General features: G+C 37.1%; 1 protein-coding gene across 4 annotated transcripts in view; it reads left to right on the top strand.

The window, feature by feature from the left end:
- The window catches only part of RELN (reelin), a 522,413-nt gene that overhangs the window by 340,349 nt on the left and 154,903 nt on the right, over positions 1–27,161 (top strand). For all 4 annotated transcript variants that reach the window (XM_030834331.2, XM_060304789.1, XM_060304788.1 and 1 more), the window contains exons 16-20: positions 693–802; positions 4,387–4,453; positions 11,188–11,421; positions 12,086–12,247; positions 16,824–17,060. In XM_030834331.2, coding sequence (XP_030690191.2) covers positions 693–802; positions 4,387–4,453; positions 11,188–11,421; positions 12,086–12,247; positions 16,824–17,060 — 810 coding nt within the window. The remainder of the gene's footprint in view (positions 1–692; positions 803–4,386; positions 4,454–11,187; positions 11,422–12,085; positions 12,248–16,823; positions 17,061–27,161) is intronic.

Here is a 27,161-nt window from a genome sequence, read left to right as displayed (position 1 = left end):
GTGAGTGCATTCTAACATAGCAAGAGATCTGAATCCATGTTGCAGACTCAAAGTCGATGAGTAAGCCTGAGATTAGTGTTTTTGGCATAACAGGTAAGGAAGCTGCCTTCTCTTTTTCATCTGATTTAGTAGTGATCTCATTTTTAAAACAGACAGTAACTTTGCTAAATCTGATGCAAGATCACAATTTGTAGAGTCATTCACTCTTCAGGTATTTGGCTTTTATATTTTGGATTACATAAATTTAAGTTCTATACGATGACCCTATAGTTACTGCCATAAGTCTTATTGCCAAAATACTCACTTAAGAAAAGATAGACAAGTGGAAGAAAGTCAAGCTTTGGAATTGAACCTGGGCTCAAATCCTGGTTCTGCCGGCTATTGATACTTGTGTAATGCTATTTACTCTAACTTTCCACGTAAATTAAGGACAATGATTCACCCCCTTAAGGACTGTTAAGAGAATTAAAGATGACTATGTAAAATACTTGCCACTTTACAGGATAAGCACTAGATAAATAGATCAACAAACTCCACAGGTGAATTTAAAGAGTTCATTACCAAACTTAAGTGCTATCTCAAGCATACAGAGACTAGAACTTCAAAAGCATGTAAAATAGATTCAAAAGATGTGAACATGGATGTGAAGCTGTTTTGTGCTAAGAAGCTCTTTTGTGCTAAATTTCTTGCAGGTGGAACCGAATAACGATTCCTCTTCCTAACGCAGCACTAACCCGGGATACCAGACTTTGCTGGAGACAAATGGGACCAATCCTTGGAAACATGTGGGCAATTGATAATGGTTAGTTTATGTCTGTCATAATCACATGCCATTGATGTAGCATCTTTCTGTGCTTTTGTTCATCAGCACAGACTTAATCACCGTTCTAAGTCATGGTCTCGCGATTCATTAAATGCCCTTTCTTCCCTTTCTCCTTTGCATTCCGTTAGAAGCCCAGGGATGCACAATCAGAAAAAAAGACAGCGGAGTCAGCAATATTAGAGGCTAGAATGTTGCAACATACATTATTTTAAAATGCATAAAGTCGTGAAACTCAGACTTGTAGTTGATGACAAGGGATATCCTAACATTTTCCCTGAATGTTTTCTACAAAATTAACATACATACCATCCTGCATGTATTAAAATAAGACCCATTCTTCTCTTAGTAGCTACCACAACATCTGGAATGCTTCTCCTGTAGATGCAGACACCACATATCAGGAAACGTCATCTCTAAAATGAAACTTCTGAAGTGAAACTTTTACCTCTTTTTCAGAAAACAGTATAAAAGGAAAATTCAGAAATACATAAAATATCCTGTTATCTTTAATTTTTAAGTGAATTGTTGATAAACAATGTTGTTGCATTACATTAAAGCCAATATCACTTATGACAAGTGCACTGAGAAAAGATAATATTTAATCTATTGGAGTGCATGACTGTAAATTTCTTATATTTTTTATTAATAGCCAACTCTTAATAATTCTCATTACAGGCAGATTCATAGATTCCCTATTTTCAGAGAGTATATAAATCTGACTGAAGAGTTATACTACAATGAAGTAGAGGGAAGGAGGGAAGGACAAAATATCAATACTTAAGCAAATTTAGTAGTATAGCCACTGACTTGTGTCCATTTTATAAAGCAGGAAAAGCCTACACTGTTGTTTCATGCTGATTTTCCATCTCTTAATAATATTTTTGTTATTTTTGAAAATTTAAAAATTGATACATAATTCAAGAAGTTTTACATTCTTGAAACTCAGGAGTAACTTCAGGCAAGATAATTTGCTGATGAGCCAATGTAAATTTTTTAAACAATCTGTATTCAAAGAAGACTAATAAAAGACCCAGACTTCAAAGACCTGATGAGCTGTATGGATATAAACATATGGACACAAACATAGTGTATTTGCAAAAATGTCTAAGGATGAATTTGTTAAGATGGAATTTCTCCATTGGTAGACTATTTTGCATAGTATTTGAATTACTACACCTGTTAATTAGCTCTAGGGAATGAGTATGTGCCTCTGGATTATGGGATATGGATGACATTTTCCTGCTGTCATACTTTTCAATGGTCCTATAATGAACTTAGATTATTTTAAATTATCATAAAAGAAATTGGAAAGTCAGTAATGAAATAAAGCATATAAGGAAACTAAGAGCACAAGTGAAGTCATATAAGCCTGTGAAAAGAATATCTATATTTCCTAAAGAAGGCTAATACAACATGATTCTAAGTCAGAAAGTCAGAAAGACCTGAGTTCCCAACATCAAGCTTTGAGTAGAATGAGAAAAGATAAAAATACATGGAATAGGCATGGTTAGGAGTGTGGGTCGAATGCAGAACTAGAGGCAGAATCTCTTAAATTCTGACATTATTCTATACATGAGGCGTTCGCGGAAGCAGAACCTGCTCTCTGATTTCTTCGAAAGGCAAGAGGAGGACACACTGTCACTCCTTCCCCAGGGAAATGTGTGTCAACTTGCCAAAGAACCCTTGAAGTCTCCTCCATTTCACTATGGAATTTCAGAATTACATCAAAGAAAACAAACAGAAAAAAACAGATCAATATTGGAAATTATCCTGAAATTCTTAGCAAAATGGAAGATCCTAGAGCCCAATATGTTTATTACCACTTTTTAATTTTTTAAACTTGATTGCATCAATGATAATAGTGAAGAAAACTATCTTTTTCACACTCTTAGAAAAACAGAGCCTGTACATTTACTCATACTGCAAGTCCTAATGACTTCCTCATTAGCAGGGAAAGATGATAACAAAATTCTTATTTCCAATTTTTTCATCGACTTGGAAAGTCTTATTCTACTGTTGAGTTTTTTTTAATGATGGGGACTTTGTGATGTATGACATTGGTACACTATAGGGCAGCCCCGCAGAATGCAATGAACCGCTTACAGGACTTAGAGCAAACCCTACAGCAGCCACAAAATCAGGAGGGCTGGGAAAACAATCCATACACTCTTCCATGCTAAAGAAGGATGAAACCCCTTTCTGATTCCTCAGCACTCGGTGTCCAGTGGAGCCATCAAAGCAGGTGGGGCAGGAAGGTGGCGAAGGATACTTGACTCCAGTATGAGATGATGATCATAACCATATGGTGCCAGGTTCCAGGCATGAAACATTTAGTTTATTCTTTCCTCAAGGAATATTATCCCACTTTAAAGGATAGGGACACCGAGGCTTAGACAGGATAAATCACTTATCCACAGTTTCCCAGGTGAAGCTAAAATTTGAATCCAGGGTTTTTTGTCACCTAAAACCAATACCTTTTGAACAACTGAGCCTGCTATCTAATCTCTTCCTAAACCAACAGTTTCCTTGAGAAAGAGTTTTTCCACTGGCCTGCTTTGCATCTCATTAGCTCTCATTTCCCTAACAGCTGCACCTGTTAACTGACTTCCAGGGATTAAACGCTTGTAGAAGCATAGACCACAGGAAAGTTTTTTTAAAAAATAGAATTGCTTAACTCTTTTGTTGTGATTACAAGACAGAGGAGAAAATGATAATGAATAGTAAGTTTGTTTATGCCTGAAATTGAATACGGGAGGTCTCAGTAACCATTGCGTCTCTAATTCCTCATTGGTTTGTCCCACTTTCACACTGTTTGGTGTATTACTGATTGTACTGATTATCAAAAGGTTTAATATCTTTAAATGTATTTGAGTCTGAGTATCTCAGAACCTACCATTCGACAGTCAGGGGCCCTTTTCTCAGCATTCCCAAGGTTAGAATTTAGGTTTGTAAGATCATTATCAGTCAAGCCCACCATTTAAAAAAAGGTCTGCATTGTAAAGAAGACTTTATGCTCAACCACCGATTTTAACTCCCCACTTCAGGAAGGATGAATTAATGTTTAGAAATACATATAACAATCATCTGCCGTGGTATAGATTTTCCTCAGATGAAAATGAAATTATAGTTTTTTTAAATTAAATTATAATCTATTTATTTTTTGATATATCAAATTGATCCTTTCTAAATTCTTTATTTCCACCTGAAGAATATAAACTTTGTGGAGAGTTCAAAACAGAAGCACTAATATTCTGCCTGAAATCACGTTAGCGGAAGAGACTCCATTAAGGAACCCAAATCACATGGCCCTTCTTTCTCTGCTATGAAAGATTAAAATCTTGAAAGGATTATTTAAGTTAAAAGAGTTCTGGCAGATTTGTAGCTAAGCACTTACCTTGTCACGCAGCACTCTATATGTCATCTGGATTCCTGTGCACAACATACATACAAGGAACGAGATTTCATGGGTATTGCTTCACAAAATTGTTTCACATGCTGACGGTGTTCTTGGTCGTCTTTCCAGTGATTTTGCCATCTTTCACATGCTCTCTTTTGCCCTGCAGTTTATGTTGGTCCATCGTGTCTCAAATTCTGTTCTGGCAGAGGACAGTGCACTCGACATGGTTGCAAGTAAGCAGTTCTGAGTCATATCTATACTTCTCTTTTTTGATATGTGCTTTATCTACTGAAACCATGGGTCATATTAGTTTGTTTTAATTTCCTTTTTAGGCTTTTAAGGTCTTTGCAAGACTAAAAGTAGCATACTCCAAATGGAATTTAAGTGTAATAGAATATTAAACGTATTTTGTAAGTGGAAGTTGCTTAATAAATACATTTTCTGTTAGGCTAAATTGTGAACACATGTAGCATACTTCATGTAAATTCGTGAACAAATTGGAATTCTTCATAGTTTGATGGCTGCCTTTTCCATCTTTAGTGTCTTCAATATGGTATTTCCCCATAAACTTGTTCTAGTGTTCATGAGTCATATTTTAATTCCTGGCATGCTTTGTAAATGAATTATAAAAATCAATAATGACCCATAGACCCAATGTTCAAGGAAACTGGAGTGGGCCAAATTAACAGATTTGATAAGAAAATTCATCATCTCTAAATGTAACTTCAAATCTTGCTTACTTTTGAAAATCTTTTGAGTCTTCAAAATGATATATAAAGAATTTTATATAATAATGATGTTGAATATGAAGTATGAAATTACACATAAACAGTTTAATATCCGGTCACCATCGGAGCATTGCATTATATTTATTTATAGCAAGAATGGATAGTCATTATGTCATTCACCTATCATATTTAATTATAAGATATCCTGAGAATTACTGAAACCACAGTCTTTTTTATACAGATAAGTTTTCAACAATGAATCATCTAGTCTCTCTTCTTGTCCTCCAAACAAAAAAGAGTCATTAATTAGCCAGTTAAATAATTAATTAATGGAAAACTCATTTTAAAAATCATTAAAAAATCATAAAAGTGCTTTGAACCTGATCATTTAGAAATTATATATATGAGGCAAGACATTGGTCACCACTGAGATTAGAGTGTCGGGTTAACTTTGTTATTTAATTGAAGTATACTTGCTTTACAATATTGTGTTAGTTTCAGGTGTACATCATAGTGATTTAGTATTTTTGCAAGTTATATTTCTTTATAGGTTATTTAGTTCCCTGTGCTATACAGTAAATCTTTGTTTTATCTATTTTATATATAGTAGTTTGTATCTGTTAATCCCCTACCCCTAATTTGTCTCTCTCCTCTCCCTCTCCCCTTCCATAACCACAAGTTTGTTTTCTGTGTCTGTGAATCTGTTTTTGTTTTGCTATATACATTAATTTGTATTATTTTTTAGATTCCACACATAAGTGATATCATATAGTATTTTTCTCTTTCTGACTTATTTCAAAAAGCATAATATTCTCTAGGTCCATCCACATTGCTGCAAATGGCAGCATTTCATTCTTCTTTATGGCTGAGTAATATTCCATTTTATATATTATATATACCACATCCTCTAATGTAAATCATCTGTAATGGGCACTTCGGTTGCTTCTATATCTTGGCTATTATAAATAGTACTGCTGTGAACATTGGGGTGCACGTATCTTTTCGAATTAGAGTTTTTGTTTTTTCCGGATATATACCCAGGAGTGGAATTGTTGGATCATATGGTAGTTCTGTTTTTAGTTTTTTAAGGAACCTCCATACTCTTTTCCAAGTAGCTGCACCAATTTACATTCCCACCAAAAGTGTACAAGAATTCCCTTTTCTCCACATCCTCTCCAAAATTATTGATAGGTATGTACTTATTGCCATTTTATTTCTTGTTTTCCAGTTGTTTTTATAGTTCTTCTTTGTTCATTTCTTTTTCTTTTTCCTATTGTAGCTTGATGATTTTCTTTTGTAGTATGCTTGAATTTCTTTCTTTTTGATTTTTGTGTATCTCTTTTATATGTTTTATTTGTGGGTTCATATATGTTGCTTTAAACTGATAAAACTGATAATTTAAGTTCAAATACATTCTAAAAAACCTACATTTTTTACTCTCCTCACCCACATTTTGTGTTTTGGCTGTCATTTTTTACATCTTCATGCTTATCCCTATACTGTTTATTGTAGTTATGGTTGCTTTTATAATTTTTCTGTTTTTTAATCTACATACTGGCTTATTTAAGTGATCTTCAGTCCTCACTATATATTTTCCTTTCCTATTGGGATTTTCCCTTTCCTGTAGGTTCTTGCTTCTTTTTCCATTTAGAGGAGACCCTTCAACATTTATTTTAGGGTAAGTTTAGTATTGCTGAATTCTTTTAGTTTTTGCGTCTCTGAGAAGTTCTTTGTCTCTCCTTCTGTTTAAAATGATAATCTGGCTGGGTAGAGTATCCTAGGTTGCAGATTCTCCCTTTCAGGACTTTGAATATACCATGCCACTCCCTTATGGCCTGAAAAGTTTCTGCAGAGAAATCAACCGATAGCCTTATAGGATTTCCCTTGTGTATGACTGTTTTTCTCTTGCTGTCTTTAGAATTCTCTATCTTCAACTTTTGCCATTTTTATTATATGTCTTAGTGTGGGTCTCTTTGGGTTCATCTTGTTTGGGACCCTCTGTGCTTCCTGCACCTGAATATGTTTCCTTCTTTAGGGTGGGGAAGTTTTCAGCCATAATTTCTTCAAGTACATTTTTGATCCCCTTCTCTCTCTTCTCCTTCTGGAACCCATTATGCATATGTTGGCATGTTTTATATTATCCCATAGATCTCATATGTTGCTTTCATTTCCTTTTCTGTCTGCTGTTCTGATTAATTTCCATTATTCTGTCTTCCAGATCATTTATGCATTCTTCTGTATTATTTATTTGGCTATTCATTGCTTCTAGAGTGTTTTTTATCTCAGAAATTGAATTATCTGTTTTTGATTGGGTCCTAGTTCCTTGTTAAGATGATCTGCATTTATATTGATAGTCTTTCTTAATTCAGTTAGCATTTATATTACCAACTTTTTTTTTAAATGCACAACGTGAGAGTTGTGATTTGACTTTTAAGCATTTTCTTATCTTTTATAAATTTTTTTTGGCCATACCACGTGGCACGTTGGATCTTAGTTCCCTGACCAGGGATCGAATCCACGCCCTCTGCATTGGAAGGGCAGAGTCTTAACCACTGGACCACCAGGGAAGTCCCTATTACCAAATTTTTGAATCCGTGTCTGGTAGACTAATTATTTCTGTTCCATTATTTTTTTCAGGGGTTTTCTCTCTCTAGTTGCGGTGAGTGGGGGCCACTCTTCGTTGCAGTGCGCGGGCTTCTCATTGCGGTGGCTTCTCTTCTTGTGGAGCACAGGCTCTAGGTGTGCAGGTTTCAGTAGTTGTGGCACGCGGGCTCAGTAGTCGTGGCGCATGGGCTTAGTTGCTCCACGACATGTGGTATCATCCTGGACCAGGGCTCAAACCTGTGTCCCCTGCATTGGCAGGTGGATTCTTAACCACTGTGCCACCAGGGAAGCCTAAGGGGGTGTTTTTATGTGAGAGCATCCCCATGTAGACTGCATGTGCCCAGTGTCTTTGGTGTGAGGACTGGATTTGACATGGATGCCACCCACATCTTTCCTCAGGGTCTGCTGGCCACTATCACCTTGATAGGGGGTGTTGTTGATGCTGGAGGAGCTAGAGCCTGCACAAGGTGTGAGGCGGGACTTCCTCTCTGCTCCATGAGTGTTGGAGCCATGTCAGGGGTGGGGTCTGCTCCACAGTTGCTGGAGGGGAAGACCTGAGGGTAGGGCTCCAGCTGGCTCTGTTCCCTTTAAGTGTACGTTATACCTTCTCCTGGCACTGGGGCCTTTGCCCCAGTGGAGGAGAGTGCTGAAGTAAGTGAGGCTACTGCACTTACAGAAGTCTGATGTGCTGCTTGTGTAGGTATCTGCAGCTCTGCTCAGATGCAACCCAAGTTTGCATCCTTTGCCTGTTGTCATTTCCTAGGTCTAGTGCAAGGTTGTGGCATGGAGTGAGCGGAGCCAGAGAGTTTGCTCAGTTGGGACTGGGGCTCGGTGCTTGTGGTTGCAGGAATTGAAGCGGCTGAGCCGCCATCAGAGGTCTGGGTTGCTTCTGGGGTGTGTAAGCGCAACAATGGCCACCGCCGCCCCACATGGACCACACCCCAAGCCCCCAAGCCTCCTCTTTGTCCCTAGATCGAGTTTTCTCCCAGGACCTGTCTTCCCCAGATCGAGCACCAAGCTGTGGCATGGAGTGGGCAGGGCTGGAGCATTTGCTTGGCTGGGAGCCAGTCGCAGGGGCTTCAGCAGCTGCACTACCATCAGGGGTCTGTGCTGCTTTCATGGTGCTGCCAGAGTAAGCCGCATTGCCCCACCCAAACCCCAGGCCCCCCAGGCTGCTCCTGTGCCCCTATATCAAGTTTTCGCCCAGGACCTGGCAGCTCTAGATCCAATGCCAAGCTGTGATGTGGGCAGGGTTGGAGCATTTGTTCAGCCGGGAATGGGGGTCACAGTGTGTTGAGCGTGGGGGCTGGAGGAGCTGTGTTGTCACCGGGGATCTGGGCTGCCTCAGAAGCACTGTTTAGTAAGAAGCAGCAATGGCCGCTACCCTACCGAGACCACACCCCAGGCCATTTCTGCGTCCCTAGATGGAGTCTTTTCCCAGGTCCTGGTTGCCCTAGATCCCATGCCAAGCCATGTTGCAGAGTGAGCAGGACCGGACTGTTCACCTAGCCTGGATTGGGGAGCACGGCGAGATAGCAGCCACTGGTCCAGAGCTCGCTCTGCCCTGTCTGTTGGCAAGCCAGCACCCGTGCGTTCCTTGCGAGTGGAGTCTAGGCTTCTCCAGCCCTTCTGTCTGTCCCAGCTGTTCTCCCAGCAGCCAAGGGGGCTTGTCTCCTCCATGTAGGACCCCCAGGACTGGGATGCCCAGTCTGTGGCTCACTTCCCAGGGTGAGGGTCCAACCATACAGTCCTTCCTTTCCTCTTAGACCACTCCCAGAGGTACAGGTCCCAAACTGATGCCTTTTTTTCCCACCCTGCCTCGTTACATGGCCATCTTTCTTTGCAGCCTTGGCTGTATAGGAGTTCTTCTGCCAGTTTCCGGTTAGTTTTCCATGAGAATTGTTCCACATATAGGTATATATATATATATTTTTTTTCTTTGCGGTACGCGGGCCTCTCACTGTTGTGGCCCCTCCCGCTGCGGAGCACAGGCTCCAGACGCACAGGCTCAGCGGCCATGGCTCACGGGCCCAGCCGCTCCGCGGCATGTGGGATCTTCCCGGACTGGGGCACGAACCCGTGTCCCCTGCATCGGCAGGTGGACTCTCAACCACTGCGCCACCAGGGAAGCCCAAGGTGCAACCTTTTTGATAAAATGATGATAACTATAACCCCCCCCCCAAAGAATATCCAATACACATAAAATTTGGCATTTGATTTCAGGACATTCACACACTCCATGGACCCTCTGTGAGGCCAGCATAGATCCCAGTTTCTGCACTAGTGCTAAAGAAGTAACCTTATGAGTTGTGCCATAATATCACTTCATTGGTACACTTGCTTTATAAAAGGCTTGTTTCACAGACTCACAGACATAGAAAACAAACTTATGGTTACCAAAGAGGAAAAGGGGTGGTAGAAGGATAATTAGGAGTTTGGAATTAGCAGATGCACTCTACTATATATATAATAGATAAACAACAAGGACCTATCGTGTAACACAGAGAACTATATTCAATATCTTGTAATAAACCATAATGGAAAAGAATATGAAAAAGAATATATGTATGTATAACTGAATCACTTTGCTATACACCAGAAACTAACACAACATTATAAATCAACTGTACTTCAATAAAAAATTAAAAATAAATAAAAATAAAAGGCTTGCTTCAAATTTTAGAGTGTTTTGAATGCTTAGATGAGAACCTGCCACCCACCCAAAAAGACACCAATTTAATTTTATAATGGGAAACATAGTAAATATAGTGAGAAAGAAATAGTGCAGTAAAAATAAAGAATTTGAAACTAATTCCTGATGAGCAAACTCCTTAAAATATAGAAAGTTTCTGATATTCAATTATTAAGTCATCTGTGATGAGTTTTCTCACTGACAGAAGACTCAGGGAGCTCCATATATATTCTAGTCAGCTAACATAAATACAGCACATCCTTACATGGCAGCAGGCAGGCTGGGGTGTGTGTGTGTGTGTGTGTATGTGTGTGTGTGTGTGTGTGTTTCTTGAAGCACCACTAATGTGGAATTCCACTGAGAGACAACACAGTTCTGCTAAGGACATTTATCTAGGTCAAGGGTGTATACATTCCCTTTATAATGCCAATCTAGTTTCCAATCTTTTCCAAATATTTCCAGTAATTACTGTCAAAAACAGAATGTGTATTTTTACATTTGTTCATAAAGGAAATTTATTCTAGATATCGTATAGAAGTATTTTATTTATGTTGTTTCTTTTACAAATTTAATGAACATCATTGTGAATAAAATTATATACATATAATATACCTTTTACAAAGATTTTAAACTGGAAATGTGCACAAGCATAGATGCATTTGCAGATAAATTACTGGCATTGGTTGAAGGTGAGTGCTGAATTATTGTTTTAATCATAAGCTTTTTTTTACAGCAGGACTGTGCAAAGGCTGTATTCTTTTGGGATATTTACAATTACTTCTCCCATATCAAGTCTTCACATTCAGTATTCTCCAAAGACGAATGAGCTTTGATTACCATTCAATCCAGTCCTGGCCTCTGGACTTCCTCATCCCCAAAGTGGATAAAGGAATCCCTGAAAGGGCCAACAGTTTAAGATTTAATATCATGGTTTCTTTTTCAGGTGTGACCCTGGATTTTCTGGCCCAGCTTGTGAAATGGCATCCCAGACATTCCCAATGTTTATTTCTGAAAGCTTCGGCAGTTCCAGGCTCTCCTCTTACCATAACTTTTACTCTATCCGTGGTGCTGAAGTGAGCTTTGGCTGTGGTGTCTTGGCCAGTGGTAAGGCCCTGGTTTTCAACAAAGATGGGAGGCGTCAGCTAATTACATCTTTCCTTGACAGCTCACAATCCAGGTGAGTTAAAGCAGGGTGGAATACATACAGAAACGAGATAACAGTTGAATTCAGATCTATTAATTTTCAATTTTTTCTTTTTTACTAATATATATCTTCTGATTTTCAACCAGGTTGGGAGGAAGCTTATAGTTTATATAGAGTTAATTTGCCCTGGTTTTTAATAAATTAACAGGCTCACTGATGACGTTAAGATACTAATGACTGACTAGATTTTTTAAAATATGAACTGTTAGCATCAAAACTGTTCTTAAGCCAAGGGCTAGTTAATTATTTATGTAGTTTTATTTATTTGACAGCTTGCAGAGGCTGATTAGATTTACTCTACATCTCTCCTTCCCCCAGTGCTTAATAAATAATGCAGCAAAGGAATGATTGGCGTTTTAACTGTATGTACACAAGTATGTAGTATACAAATATGTATAAACATACCGTTATATTTGTATAGATATATCTGTCTACAAAACACATGCAGTGACCTCATCTTCTACATATATTCATACATCTCACAGTGAAATTACTTACATTTTATAGAAGAGGGATGAGTGGAAACCTACAGCTTTTGAGTAGTTTATTTAAATTTGTTCAAAATTCTTTAAAAGCCAAAATGAATGTTATGATTTCAAATGTTTATGCACACTAATTCTAGACAATTCGTGTCTAGGTTTCTCCAGTTCACGTTGAGGCTGGGGAGCAAGTCTGTTCTGAGCACATGCAAAGCCCCTGACCAGCCTGGTGAAGGTGTTTTATTGCATTATTCTTATGATAATGGGATAACTTGGAAACTCTTGGAGCATTATTCATATCTCAACTATCATGAGCCCAGGTATGTTGGAAAACACTTGGAAAAAATGGTAAGGGTGATATCTCCTTCCTGGGGAGATCATCATTCAAGTGGTGTAAGAGTCCAGATGCTTTTGCATTGAGAGATGGTGAGGACAAAGATTGATGCCTCTTGCAATGAAAAGCTAGAAAGCTGCATTCTTGTAATTCATTTGCCCTACTGGCTTCTGGTAATTTGAAGAAATTTATTCTCATATTCTGAAATGTGCATCTAAGGGAAATATTTTGATACCTAGGAAAGAGAAAAATAACTAACACTACTTTCCTTATTCAACTATAGTGCAAACTATTAGGTACGATTTTAATATGGTACTAAATTATAAATGCTGTTGATAAATATTTTTAGCAATGTATGATAATATATTATAATAAATTATATGAGATAATAACTCATAAAATCTGATGACCAATTTGCATGTAATATAATTAAGTAATGAGTATAAAGAAGTTTTTCTAGCATGTATAGAGTCCCTGGCAAAGGTGGAGTGGAGGCTGTATTTAAAGCCCTTTCTTCAGGCCACTTCTATTTTTCTTTGGCTTATATATTTCATAATATATAGTCACAATTGTGAGATTTAAGTTTTACTTGAAGTAGGGCCATCCTTCAGTTTGGGAGAGGGGTAATCAGTATTTGTGATACAATTTCAGAAGAGTCCAGAGAGTCCTCTCCTTTTCTAGAACACTTATTGACTTGCTCACTGAAATTCCTTTAAAATAGCAGGAGAAGAGGAGGATGGGAAAGTTAAAATAGCACTAGAGGAGGTATCACTGTGACTTACATTCACTTTCCGATATAAAGAGTTAATACAGTTTACCTTCCTGGAAGTACATACATGTTGATCATGGAAAGATGTGAAAAAGAGTGAGGAGGGCTTCCCTGGTGGCGCAGTGGTTGAGAGTACGCCTGCCGATGCAGGGGACACGGCTTCGTGCCCCGGTCCGGAAGATCCCACGTGCCGCGGAGCAGCTAGGCCTGTGAGCCATGGCCGCTGAGCCTGCGCGTCCGGAGCCTGTGCTCCGCAATGGGAGAGGCCACAACAGTGAGAGGCCCGCGTACCGCAAAAGAAAAAAAAAAAAGTGAGGACTTTGGGCACTGAAGTGTGCATTGGCACCATGGCAGAAGGACAGGGGCAATGATGATAGAGTTTATATACTTTAAAATTCTGCCTAGAGCTATCCCTTCATTTAAGTATTTGCAAATAGATGAGAACTTTTATTTTCATTAGAAGATGAAGTAGCATGTAACAGAGATAATAGTTAACAACTATTATGAGTGGTAAATACTATATGTTGTAAAATTTAAGAGAATGCACCAGATGTGTTGAGTATTTTCCCTATAAGGGTAAATGTAAGACTAAACTCAACTTTCTCACTCAGTAGAGACATATGAATCCCAAAGAAACATTTCATAGGTTCTCCATAATAAGCATTAAAAGAAAATTAAGCAAAAATCAAGGTGATAATAAAAATGATGAAAGCATGAAGAAAATATCATTGTCCTAAGTTAAATTGGCCCAAAACACAATTTTTTCTAACAAGGATGGACAGCTTCAAAATTCAGTAATCAATTTGTAGCATGAAATTTAATTAATCTTGGTTGATATGAAAAGAAATTATACATTTAATGTACTATTGCAAAGGTACATTTAATCTTGTCTGCCATTTGACAGCAACATTTTTCTTCTAAGCAGAACCAAGGTGGCTTTTCAGCATTAGGTATGTGCACAGCTTGAAAGATTAAGATCAGAGGGGAGATTTTTTTAAAAGGAGAACGTGGTAGTGGAACCAAGAACACTTTCATTTTATATATATTGCCTCTGTCCAAGAGACTATTCCCTCCTCCCCCTCTCTCTTATAAATATTAATAAAAGGTGACATGGCAGAAGTAGAATTTGATATATTCTAGGCACTAAATTATGTTTTATATGAGAAATAGTACAAACCATGTAAACTCTCCATGAGGCAGTTAATTATTGATGCCTTTAGCCATTTGCTGTGTTTTCTTCAGTATAAATTGCTGTCTGTAATTGCTGTGAATTCCATATTGTTCCTTTCTGCCATGGTTGCTCGAAAATGAAGTGTGATCCATAAATTAGATGTGATAGTTGGCTAACTACTGTTATTCCTAGCTGATTTCTAATAATTTCCTTACGTATAATTCACTCAGTAAGTGAAAGAACTCTATCTGCTTGATATTAATAAAAGTTAAAGTCTGTAAATATAGCTAAGTTAATCTTTTAATTCTAACTGACTAGACTGCCTTGTGAACTAATTGGCATTCTTATTAATATAAAACTATATATTTTTGGTGAGACAAATTATTCTAGATTTTTCTTAATTATAGGGCTTGGTTTCTTATTCTAAAATTATTGTGAAGTCTAATTATATTTTATTTTTGTCTTGATTATTATATTTGATTACAGGAAATCCATGAGCTTAGTACCTATCCAAAAAAGGAAGTTTGAGACAGAAAGTTGACCTAAGTCCCTGGGTTCTCATCTAGGAATATTCTGATCAAATGGCTCCATAGCCATTCTAACCAGCCACTGTAGTATGCATAGAGTGGTAAAGCAGAGACTCCCACCCCACTCCAAGATATAACGTAGAGGTAAAGGATGCAGACTCTAGAGCCATGTTCCCTAGGTCCATAGCCTGGCATTGTCAGTTAAAAGCTGCTTAACCTAAAAGAAAATCTTTAACCTCCTTGTGCCTCTGTGTTTGAATCTCTGTCAGGGTATACTGATAATATGTACTTCATCTATGCAGCAAGAAGGTACTCTTTTTATACGCCAGACACTATTCTAGGTGCTAAGATACAATAGTGAAAAATAGAAAAAAGTCTCTGACTTTGCCATAAGGATATTATTTTCCCAGTTTCACAGATGAAGATGCTAAGGCACATACAAGTTAAATACCTTCACTGAAGCTGCAGAGTTATCAGTCATGAGGTGACAAAGTGCATACTTTAACCCAAGAGTCTGACTACAGACTCACCGTCTTCACATCTCTGCTGGGGAAAATATTGGGCCCTTCAGTTACTGTTCTCACACACATATGCACTTTATTTTCCTTTAAAGTTGCCCCAAAAATTCTACTTCTCAGCTGTTAATTTTTAATATTATATTTATTTTCATCAGCGAGAACAGTAACTGCTTTTAAAATTATTAATATTAAAAGAAAATTATAATTTTCTAGTAACAATGCTAATCAAATTAAATTATTAAATTAATGCATGATGTTTTCATTGTTGAGCCAGTTTGAATATAGTTTATTTTATTCTATATTTGATATGTAAACTTAAATATTATTTAATTATTTAATAAATAAATAAATATTTAGAAAATAAAAGTGAAAATTACTGAAATAATTAAGTATTTAATAAGTACTTTTCTTTTAATAAACTCACATTGGTTAAAAAAATTCAGCAGATTGTGGAAAGTACTTAAAAAAATCATAAACCTGTTATAGCTATGTCTTTTTAGTTTAAGAAATGTTTTTTAATTTATATTTCTGTATTTGAACATTGATTTCTCATCATTTAAAAAGTATGTTTTCTCACATTACAAAAAGTCCTACCAATTTTTTACTGTTTAAATAATCAATGGTGATAATCGTGTTATTCCACCCCATATTTTCATATGCAGATTATTTAAAGTAAAAATAGATATTACTTTTAATAACTTTCAGTATGCAAAAAATTACATTTTCAAGATGTGATTTAATGTTTCTTTGTGTAATAACTAAAGATGAACATAATACAAATATGAAAATCAATCTAATTTCTCAGTAAATCCAGCCTTAGACATTGAAGTTTTTAAATAATTTATTTCTAAGTTACCCAGCTAGTCACCTGTCTTAGGGAGTTTTTCTTTGCTCACTAGGAAGAAGATTCAGTCACCTCAGTGTACGTTTACTGCAAACACCTCTCCTGGTGTATAATTGTACACTGATGGAGATAAATGTTCCATTTGCCATTTGTTTCACATCGCACCTTGTGTACGGATTTGAGCAGCATGGTACTATGATTTATGGAGCTTTCAAGCAGATGTCATTGCAGTGGCAATTAATATATAGTTCTTGCTGCTGTGTACAATGATTGCTCCTGGAAATTAGATATTATTCTTAATTTTCTTCCCCATTTGTCAGATACAGGTTTACTGTCATAGCCACCATGACACAACAAGTGACCTCGCACACTATGCTGAACTCTTGGGAATGAGGAAGTGCCATGGTTCCAACCAGCCCAAAAGTATAACATGTGTAACAAGCTGCCCAAGATCCTTTACCAGACTTAGGCAAATCCTGCCACATTGACAACTATGTTTTATTGAGTTCGCTTTTCTGAGAGCAGCTGAGTGCAAGCAAAGTCACAGTTTTAGATGTGTTGAGAAGACTTTGTTGGAGTCAGACAGGAAATTGGAAATCTCAAGAATGTTTGTCATAGTGGGAGAATTATTTTTTCAAATATTATACTGTAGGAAGAAAAGATCCTGCTATAAATGCTTGTATTTTAAGATAATCAAAGTAATCTGAATTTTTACTTCTATTTTCTCCTTTAGAATAATCTCTGTAGAATTACCAGATGATGCAAGACAGTTTGGAATTCAGTTCCGATGGTGGCAACCATATCATTCTTCCCAGGGAGAGGATGTATGGGCTATTGATGAGATTATCATGACATCTGTACTTTTCAATAGCATTAGTCTTGACTTTACCAATCTTGTGGAGGTCACTCAATCTCTGGGATTCTACCTTGGAAATGTTCAGCCGTACTGTGGCCACGACTGGACCCTTTGGTAAGAATTTCATCTTTGTTCTTGTGGTTATTGTTACAATTTGCATTAAGGATTGAAACCCAAAGATGATCTTCCAGTCCATCCAGCACTTAGTCGTTTGTTGACAAATATTAGCTGAACATGAACCATTTGAAAAGTTGCTGTTATGTCTACAAGTAAGTTATCTTGGGAAAGAAGACTAAAAACAAAACACTGATAGATTTAAATAAATACAAAATTTCACTATATTTATTCATCTCAAATTTTCATTTTCCCACCATTACATATAAAAACCCTCTTCAAGAAGTGTTAATAACTAAAGTGACTAACGTATTCTCCCTTCATGGAGGTCCATCATGATCATAGTGAAAAGTGAAATCACTCTAATGACTACTTTAAAAAAACTTCTCATCACATGTTTTATTTTCATGCTGTCTTACATAAAGTCCAAGAAGTTTCTCCAACCCAAAGATATTCTTTTTAGTCCATTTTATCAAGCAATATTGGACCAGTGACTTGTATAGTTAATGTCAGTGGGGTTTCAAGAGTGTGGGATTTCCTAGTCAAGATACCTTTCATTCTTAGATTTTTTTTCTCCCTATCGTCATATGCAAACTTAATTATACATTAAGCTGTAAATAAATAACTTAAGACTATGATTAGTACTTCAAGACCATCAGTAGGATGACACAATAGTAATTACCTAGTTAGGAGGTGGCAACTTTAGATAGAGACGAGGAGGCTGTGTTTGGGTAGTTCAGAGAGTGGATACAACACATTACACTAATTGGGAAGTAAAAGAGCAGGAAGTTCCAGGCACATGAAGATCTGAAGGAAGAGCGTACAACTACAGGAAACTCTGTGGTGCAAAGACTCCCAAAGCATTAGTGACCGTGACATGTTCAAAACCCAGGAAGAAGGCCAACGGTGCTGGAGCCCAGGTAATGAGGGAGTGAATGTCAGAAATAGAAGCCAAGAGATATGCAGAAGCCAGATCAGATAGGACTTTCTAGGCATAGAGATCCTAGGTTAAGTCTCAGGTCTGTATAATTTCAAAACTCACAACCTTCACCACTGTGCAAACTGCGCCTCTTTGGGTTCCTTTAGAACTTTAAACATGATTGAGGAATAATTTTCTAAGAGTCTTTTACTTTCTATTGAGTCATGGTCAGACCAATTTAATTTCTCCAGATGAATCTTGCCAAAAGCTATTCACTGCAATTGTCTCCCGAGAACATATCATAAATGACCCATCAGTGACCTTATCATAATTAAAGGTAAATTTTACACACCATTGCACATAAAATTACCTTTGATGGGAATTGTGCATGGACAATCACATCTCACACACAGCAGGCTAAAATTCTAGCATCAAAATGACAGCTAATTGCATGGAAGTACAGCTGATCACTTTTGCTGCAAGCACTGTCAAACTAGATAGAATGAAATTTCTCTATGACAAAATATGAAAGGTTATATTGTGTGTTTTCTAGTTGATAGCCTCAGATGCTTATTTTTATGCATGCTGTTTCTTAGTCCTGGAGTCTTCAAAGAAAATAAAGGGGTGAAGCAAGTAAGATACAAAGATGTAAAGCAAAATGAGATTTCTTGGAACTTTATGATTCTGCAATTTTAAATTGACCTAAATTAACAATAATCCAAATTGGTCATATACCATAAACTATCCCCCAAGTTTGTGTAGCAGTTTTTCTTTCCAGCACTTTGAATACAACAAAGAATCATATCATGAATGCAAGTCCTGTATAATGTTTATTTTTTTGTAAATAGTTAACATCTGCTCAGATAAACTTCAAAGTTGCTGAGCATTTTAATTTTAACACTTGGGTTGAATACATGATAACAGCAGTTTAATTTCTGTGCTTTGCAAAACCCTAAGAACAATATCCTTTCACACAAGTCTGATGAATATTCTTAACCCACCACTGCTTTAATTGGTGGAGATACATTTACTCTGTGAAAGTACAATCACAATAATTATAGAAAACCATAAGAAAATATAAATAATTGTACAATCCCCATGGGCACCTTGAGCAGCGCCATAGGAGTTTTATTAACAACCACATGTGAGCAATCAAATTTGACTTCTCTGAAACGAAAAGGAGTTGTCTTGCCTATGAAACAACAGAGACTATACTCTGGTGGTGATAATGAGACTAGAGAAACACATTAACCGCTTTAATAAGGACATGAAAAATGCTCTCTGCTCATTAAAATGAAACAACATGGAAGATTTCAAACTGTTCCCATTTTCTTAGCCAATGAATCAGAATAAAGCCCCATTTAATGACACCGTTTTCTCTCTGCTGCTGTTGAAGAATATATAGTCCAAGTTCCAAGTTCAGTGTGAACTCACTTTAGCGATGTTTTTCAGAAACACTTATTACGATACTGAAATTCAAATGATGATATTGACCAACTATTTATCATAACTACCTAGTCCTAAAAACAAGGGGTTTTTTTAATGTAAAACCTTTGGAGCATGTTATTAAGTTAAAATTCTTTGAACATATTCAAATATGTGGCCTCTGCCGTTCAATGACCTGTTTTTCTCAAGGGAAATTTTGAAATGTATACACGTTCTCTACAAATGACTGGTGTTAAATTAATTATTGTTGGCTTTTGCCAGCTGAGAGTTCATTTGGTTCTCATTTTCTAACTCGTGGCTTTTCATGAGCATGGATTGTTGTTACTGAGAGTGTTCTCCAGGGAAAACTTGGACAATTGTTTTTTCATTAGAAGAACTACAGTCAATATGCTATAAATCACTTTACAATATGTCATCTTAGAGCACATTTTTCCATGGGGAAATGAATTGCCTTTAATTATTTGTAGTACTTTCCTTTCTTCCATACATAGTATCTGAAATCAGAACCTCTGTCTGCTTTGTGTTCTAAAAATAGTCTTTAAAGCCTCTTCCATATATTTTAAGATCACTAAGGGAGTTATTTTAATTGAGATTTATTAAAGATTATTTGACTAATACTATTAGTGATAATACCAAGGGACCTTTACATTCCTCTGTCTTATCTAGTAGACTAGCTAAGTGTACAGGTGAAAAGGACATTGCTATCATATTATCTAGAGTTTTGGTTTCAAAATTTGTAAAACTATGAGGGTATGGTCATCATAGCATATTAGAATTGGCAGTTCGTTTTAGTAGAAGAGATAAGGAGTTTTCCAGACAGGCAAAGGCTAAAGGAGTTCACCACTAGATGGGCTTTACAAGAAATGTGATAAAGGACAGTCTTCAAGCTGAAACAGAAGGGCTCTAGTTAATAACAGGAACAGATATAAAAGTGTAAATCTCACAGCTAAAGGTAAATATATAGTTAACTTCAAAATACTCTCATGTTGTAGTGGTAGTGAGTAAATCACTTATAAATCTAGTATGAAGGTTAAAAGACAAAAATAGTAAAAAAAAAAATAGCTGTAACTATAATAATTTGTTAACAGATAGACAAGATAAAAAAGATGTAAATTATGACACCTAAAACATGAAACATGGTGGAGGGGGGTAAAAATGTAGAGCTTTAGTGTGCATTTGACTTAAGTTGTTATCAGTTTAAAATAGACTGTTACAAATGTAAGATGTTTTATATAAACCTCATGGTATCCACAAAGTAAAAACTCAGAGTAGATACACAAAAGATAAAGAGAGGGCTTCACTGGTGAATTTTACTAGACATTCTAAGAATTAATACCAGTTCTTCTCAAAGCCCTCCAAAAAGTATAGAAGAGAGAGGAATACTTCGAAACCCATTTTACAAGGCCAGCATTACTCTGACACCAAAACTAAGCAAGGGTGTCATGAGAAAAGAAAATTACAGACCAAGATTCCTGATGAACATAGATACAAAAATCCGCAGCAAAATACTAGCAAATCTAATTCAACAACACATTAAAAGAATATATACCATGATAAAGTGGGATTTATTCCTGAGACACAAGGGTAATTCCACATGTGAAAATCAGTCAAGTGATACACCACATTAATAAAATGAAAGATAGAGATTGGTTCAAGATGGCTGAGTACAAGGACGTGTGCTCACTCCCTCATACGAGAGCACCGGAATCACAACTAACTGAACAGTCATCGACAGGAAGACACTGGAACTCACCAAAAAAGATACCCCACATCCAAAGACAAAAGAGAAGCCACAATGAGATGGTAGGAGGGGGCGCAATCACAATAATATCAAATCCCATAGCTGCTAGGTGGGTGACTCACAAACTGAAGAACACTTATACCACAGAAGACCACCCACTGGAGTGAAGGTTCTGAGCCCCATGTCAGGCTTCCCAACCTGGGGGTCTGGCAACAGGAGGAAGAATTCCTAGAGAATCAGACTTTGAAGGCTAGTGGGATTTCATTGCAGGACTTTGACAAGACTGGGGGAAACAGAGACTCCACTCTTGGAGGGCACGTACAAAGTAGTGTGCGCATCAGGATGCAGGGGGAGGAGCAGTGACCCCAGGGGAGACTGAACCAGACCTACCTGCTAGTGTTGGAGAGTCTCCTGCCAAGGCAGGGGGTGGCTGTGTCTCACTGTGAGATCAAGGACACTGGCAGCAGAAGTTCTGGGAAGTACTCCTTGGCATGAGCCCTCCCAGAGTCCGCCATTAGCCCCACCAAATAGCCCAGGTAGGCTCCAGTGTTGGGTTGCCTCAGGTCAAGCAACCAACAGGGAAGCAACCCAGCCCCACCCATCAGCAGACAAGCGGATTAAAGTTTTACTGAGCTCTGCCCACCAGAGCAACAGCCAGCTCTACCCACCACCATTCCCTCCCATCAGGAAACTTGCACAAGCCTCTTAGGTAGCCTCATCCACCAGAGAGCACACAGCAGAAGCAAGAAGAACTACAATCCTGCAGCCTGTGGAACAAAACCCACATTCACAGAAAGATAGACAAGATGAAAAGGCAGAGGGCTATGTACCAGATGAAGGAACAAAATAAAACCCCAGAATAACAACTAAATGAAGTGGAGATAGGCAACCTTCCAGAAAAAGAATTCAGAATAATGATAGTGAAGATGATCCAGGACCTTGGAAAAAGAATGAAGGCAAAGATCGAGAAGATGCAAGAAATGTTTAACAAAGACCTAGAAGAATTAAAGAACAAACAAACAGAGATGAACAATACAATAACTGAAATGAAAACTACACTAGAAGGAATCAGTAGCAGAATAACTGAGGCAGAAGAACGGATAAGTGACCTAGAAGACAGAATGGTGGAATTCATTGCTGGGCAACAGAATAAAGAAAAAAGAATAAAAAGAAATGAAGACAGCCTAAGAGACCTCTTAAACACAACAACATTCGCATTATAGGGGTCCCAGAAGGAGAAGAGAGAGAGAAAGGACCAGAGAAAATATTTGAAGAGATTATTGTCAAAAACTTGCCTGACATGGGAAAGGAAATAGCTACCCAAGTCCAGGAAACACAGAGACTCCCATACAGGATAAATCCAAGGAGAAACACACCAAGACACATAGTAATCAATTTGGCAAAAAGAAAAGAAAGAAAAAATTTTGAAACCAGAAAGGGAAAAATGGTAAATAAAATACAAGGGAACTCCCATAGGGTTAACAGCTGATTTCTCAGCAGAAACTCTACAAGCCAGAAGGGAGGGCATGACATATTTAAAGTGATGAAAGGGAAGAACCTACAACCAAGATTTCTCTACCTGGCAAGAATCTCATTCAGATTCAATGGAGAAATCAAAAGCTTTACAGACAAGCAAAAGCTAAGAGAATTCAACACCACTAAACCAGCTCTACAACAAATGCTCTAGGAACGTCTCTAAGTGGGAAACACAAGAGAAGAAAAGGACCTACAAAAACAAACCCATAACAATTAAGAAAATGGTAATAGGAACATACATATCGATAATTACCTTAAACGTGAATGGATTAAACGCTCCAAGCAAAAGACACAGGCTTGCTGAATGGATAAAAAAACAAGACCCATATATATGCTGTCTACAAGAGACCCACTTCAGACCTAGGGGCACATACAGACTGAAAGTGGATGGAAAAAGATATTCCATGCAAATGGAAATCAAAAGAAAGCTGGAGTAGCAATACTCATATCAGATAAAATAGACTTTAAAATAAAGAATGTTACAAGAGACAAGGAAGGAAACTGCATAATGATCAAAGGATCAATCCAAGAAGCAGATATAACTGTTATAAATATATATGCACCAACATAGGAGCAGCTCAGTACATAAAGCAACTGCTCACAATTATAAAAGAGGAAATCAACAGTAACACAATAATAGTGGGGAACTTTAACACCTCACTTAACCCAACAGACAGATCATCCAAACAGAAAATTAGTAAGGAAACACAAGCTTTAAGTGACACAATAGTCCAGATAGATTTAATTGATATTTATAGGACATTCCATCCAAAAACAGCAGATTACACTTTCTTCTCAAATGCACATGGAACATTCTCCCAGATAGATCACCTCTTGGGTCACAAATCAAGCCTCAGTAAATTTAAGAAAATTGAAATCATATCAAGTATCTTTTCCAACCACAATGCTATGAGATTAGAAATCAATTACAGGGAAAAAAACTTTAAAAAAACACAAACACATGGAGGCTAAACAGTATGTTACTGAATAACCAAGAGATCACTGAAGAAATCAAAGAGGAAATCAGAAAATACCTGGAGAGAAATGACAACGAAAACATGACAATCCAAAACCTACAGGATACAGCAAAAGCAGTTCTAAGAGGGAAGTTTATGGCAATACAAGCCTCCCTCAAGAAACAAGAAACATCTCAAATAAACAATCTAACCTTACACCTAAAGGAACTAGAGAAAGAAGAACAGACAAAACCAAAGTTAGTAGAAGGAAAGAAATCATGAACGTCAGAGCAGAAATAAATGAAATAGAAATGAAGAAAACAATAGGAAAGATCAATAAAACTAGTAGCTGGTTCTTTGAGAAGATAAATAAAATTGATAAACCTTTAGTCAGACTCATCAAGAAAAAGATGGAGAGGAGTCAATAAAATTAGAATTGAAAAAGAAGTTACAATGGACACCGCAGAAATGTGAAGCATCCTAGGAGACTACTACAAGCAGCTCTATGCCAATAAAATAGGCAACCTGGAAGAAATGGACAAATTCTTAGAAAGGTATACCCTTCCAAGACTGAACCAGGAAGAACTAGAATATATGAACAGATGAATCACAAGTAATGAAATTGAAACTGTGATTAAAAATCTTCCAACAAACAAAAGTCCAGGACCAGATAGCTTCACAGGTGAATTCTGTCAAACATTTAGAGAAGAGCTAACACCCATCCTTCTCAAACTCTTCCAAAATATTGCAGAGGAAGGAACACTCCCAAATTCATTCTATGAGGCCATCATCACCCTGATACCAAAACCAGACAAAGATACTAGAAAAAAGAAAAATACATACCAATATCTCTGATGGATACAGATGCAAAAATCCTCAACAAAATACTAACAAACAGAAACCAACAACACATTAAAAGGTTCATACACCATAATCAAGTGGAATTATTTGCAAGGATGAAAGGATTCTTCAATATATGCAAATCAATCAATGTGACACACCATATTAACAAATTGAAGAATAAAAACCATATGATCATCTCAATAGATGCAGAAAAATCTTTTGACAAAATTCAACACCAATTTATGATAAAAACTCTCCAGAAAGTGAGCATAGAGGGAACCTACCTCAACATAATAAAGGCCATATATGACATGGGTTCACAGCAAATACCAGTCTCAATGGTGAAAAACTGAAAGCATTTCCTCTAAGATCAGGAACAAGAGAAGGATGTCCACTCTCGCCACTCTTATTCAACATAGTTTTGGAAGTCCTAACCACGGCAATCAAGGAAGAAAAAGAAATTAAAGGAATACAAATTGGAAAATAAGAAGTAAAACTATCACTGTTTGCAGATGACATGATACTATACATAGAGAATCATAAAGATGCCACCAGAAAACTACTAGAGCTAATCAATGAATTTGATAAAGTTGCAGGATACAAAATTAATGCACAGAAATCTCTTGCATTCCTATACACTAATGATGAAAAATCTGAAAGAGAAATGAAGGAAACACTCCCATTTACCATTGCAACAAAAAGAATAAAATACCTAGGAATAAACCTACCAAGGGAGACAAAAGACCTCTACTCAGAAAAGTATAAGACACTGATGAAAGAAATCAAAGATGACACAAACAGATGGAGAGATATACCATGTTCTTGGATTGGAAGAATCAATATTGTGAAAATGACTATACTACCCAAACCAATCTACAGATTCAATGCAATCCCTATCAAATTACCAGTGGCATTTTTTACAGAACTAGAACATAAAATCTTAAAATTTGTGTGGAGACACAAAAGACCCCGAATAGCCAAAGCAGTCTTGAGGGAAAAACACGGAGCTGCAGGAATAAGACTCCCTGGCTTCAGACTATACTGCAAAGCTGCAGTAATCAAGACAATATGGTACTGGCACAAAAACAGAAATATAGATCAATGGAACAAGATAGAAAGCCCAGAGATAAACCCACGCACCTATGGTCAACTAATCTATGACAAAGGAGGCAAGGGTATACAATGGAGAAAAGACAGCCTCTTCAATAAGTGGTGCTGGGAAAACTGGACAGCTACATATGAAAGAACGAAATTAGAACACTTCGTAACACCATACACAAAAATAAATTCAAAATGGATTAGAGACCTAAATGTAGGACCAGACACGATAAAACTCTTAGAGGAAAACGTAGGAAGAACACTCTTTGACATAAATCTCAGCAGATCTGTTTTGATCCACCTCCTAGAGTAATGGAAATAAAAACAAAAATAAACAAATAGGACCTAATGAAACTTAAAAGCTTTTGCAAAGCTTTGGTCTATAAACAGGACCAAAAGGCAACCCTCAGAATGGGAGAAAATATTTGCAAATGAATCAACAGACAAAGGATTAATCTCCAAAATATATAAACAGCTCATTCAGCTCAATATTAGAAAAACAAACAACCCAATCCAAAAATGGGCAGAAGACCTAAATAGACATCTCTCCAAAGAAGACAGACAGATGGCTACGAAGCACATGAAAAGCTGCTCAACATCACTAATTATTAAAGAAATGCAAATCAAAACTACAATGAGGTATCACCTCACACCAGTTAGAATGGGCATCGTCAGAAAATCTACAAACAACAAATGCTGGAGAGGGTGTGGAGAAAAGGGAACCCTCTTGCACTCTTGGTGGGAATGTAAATTGATACAGCCACTATGGAGAACAGTATGGAGGTTCCTTGAAAAACAAAAATAGAATTACCATATGATCCAGCAATCCCACTACTGGGTATATACCCAGAGAAAACCGTAATTCAAAGAGACACATGCACCCCAAAGTTCATTGCAGCACTATTTACAATAACCAGCTTATGGAAGCAACCTAAATGCCCATCGACAGACGAATGGATAAAGAAGATGTGGTGCATATATACAATGGAATATTACTCAGCCATAAAAAGGAACAAAATTGGGTCATTTGTAGAGATGTGGATGGATCTAGAGACTGTCATACAGAGTTAAGTAAGTCAGGAAGAGAAAAACAAATGTTGTATATTAATGCATATATGTGGAACCTAGAAAAATGGTACAGATGAACCGGTTTGCAGGGCAGAAATAGAGACACAGATGTAGAGAATAAATGTATGTACACCAAGTGGGGAAAGTGGCAGGGGTAGTGGTGGTGGTTGGATGAAATGGGAAATGGGGAATGACATATATACACTAATACGTATAAAATAGATAACTAAAAAGAACCTGCTGTAGAAAAATAAATAAAATTTAAAAAAAAAAGATAAAAATTATATGATCATCTCAATAGATGCAGAAAAAGCATTTGACAAACTTCAAAATCTATTTATGATAAAAACTCTCAACATAGTACATATAAAGGGAACATACCTCAACATAATTAAGGCCATCTATGACAAGCCCACTCGATGATGAAAGGCTGAATGCATTTGCTCTAAGATCAGGAACAAGACAAGGATGCCCACTCTCACCACTTTTATTCA

Source organism: Globicephala melas, chromosome 9 (assembly GCF_963455315.2).
Source record: "Globicephala melas chromosome 9, mGloMel1.2, whole genome shotgun sequence".
Taxonomy (NCBI): Eukaryota; Metazoa; Chordata; class Mammalia; order Artiodactyla; family Delphinidae; genus Globicephala; species Globicephala melas.
Note: the sequence above shows the minus strand (reverse complement) of the source record. Positions and strands in the feature narration are given on the sequence as shown.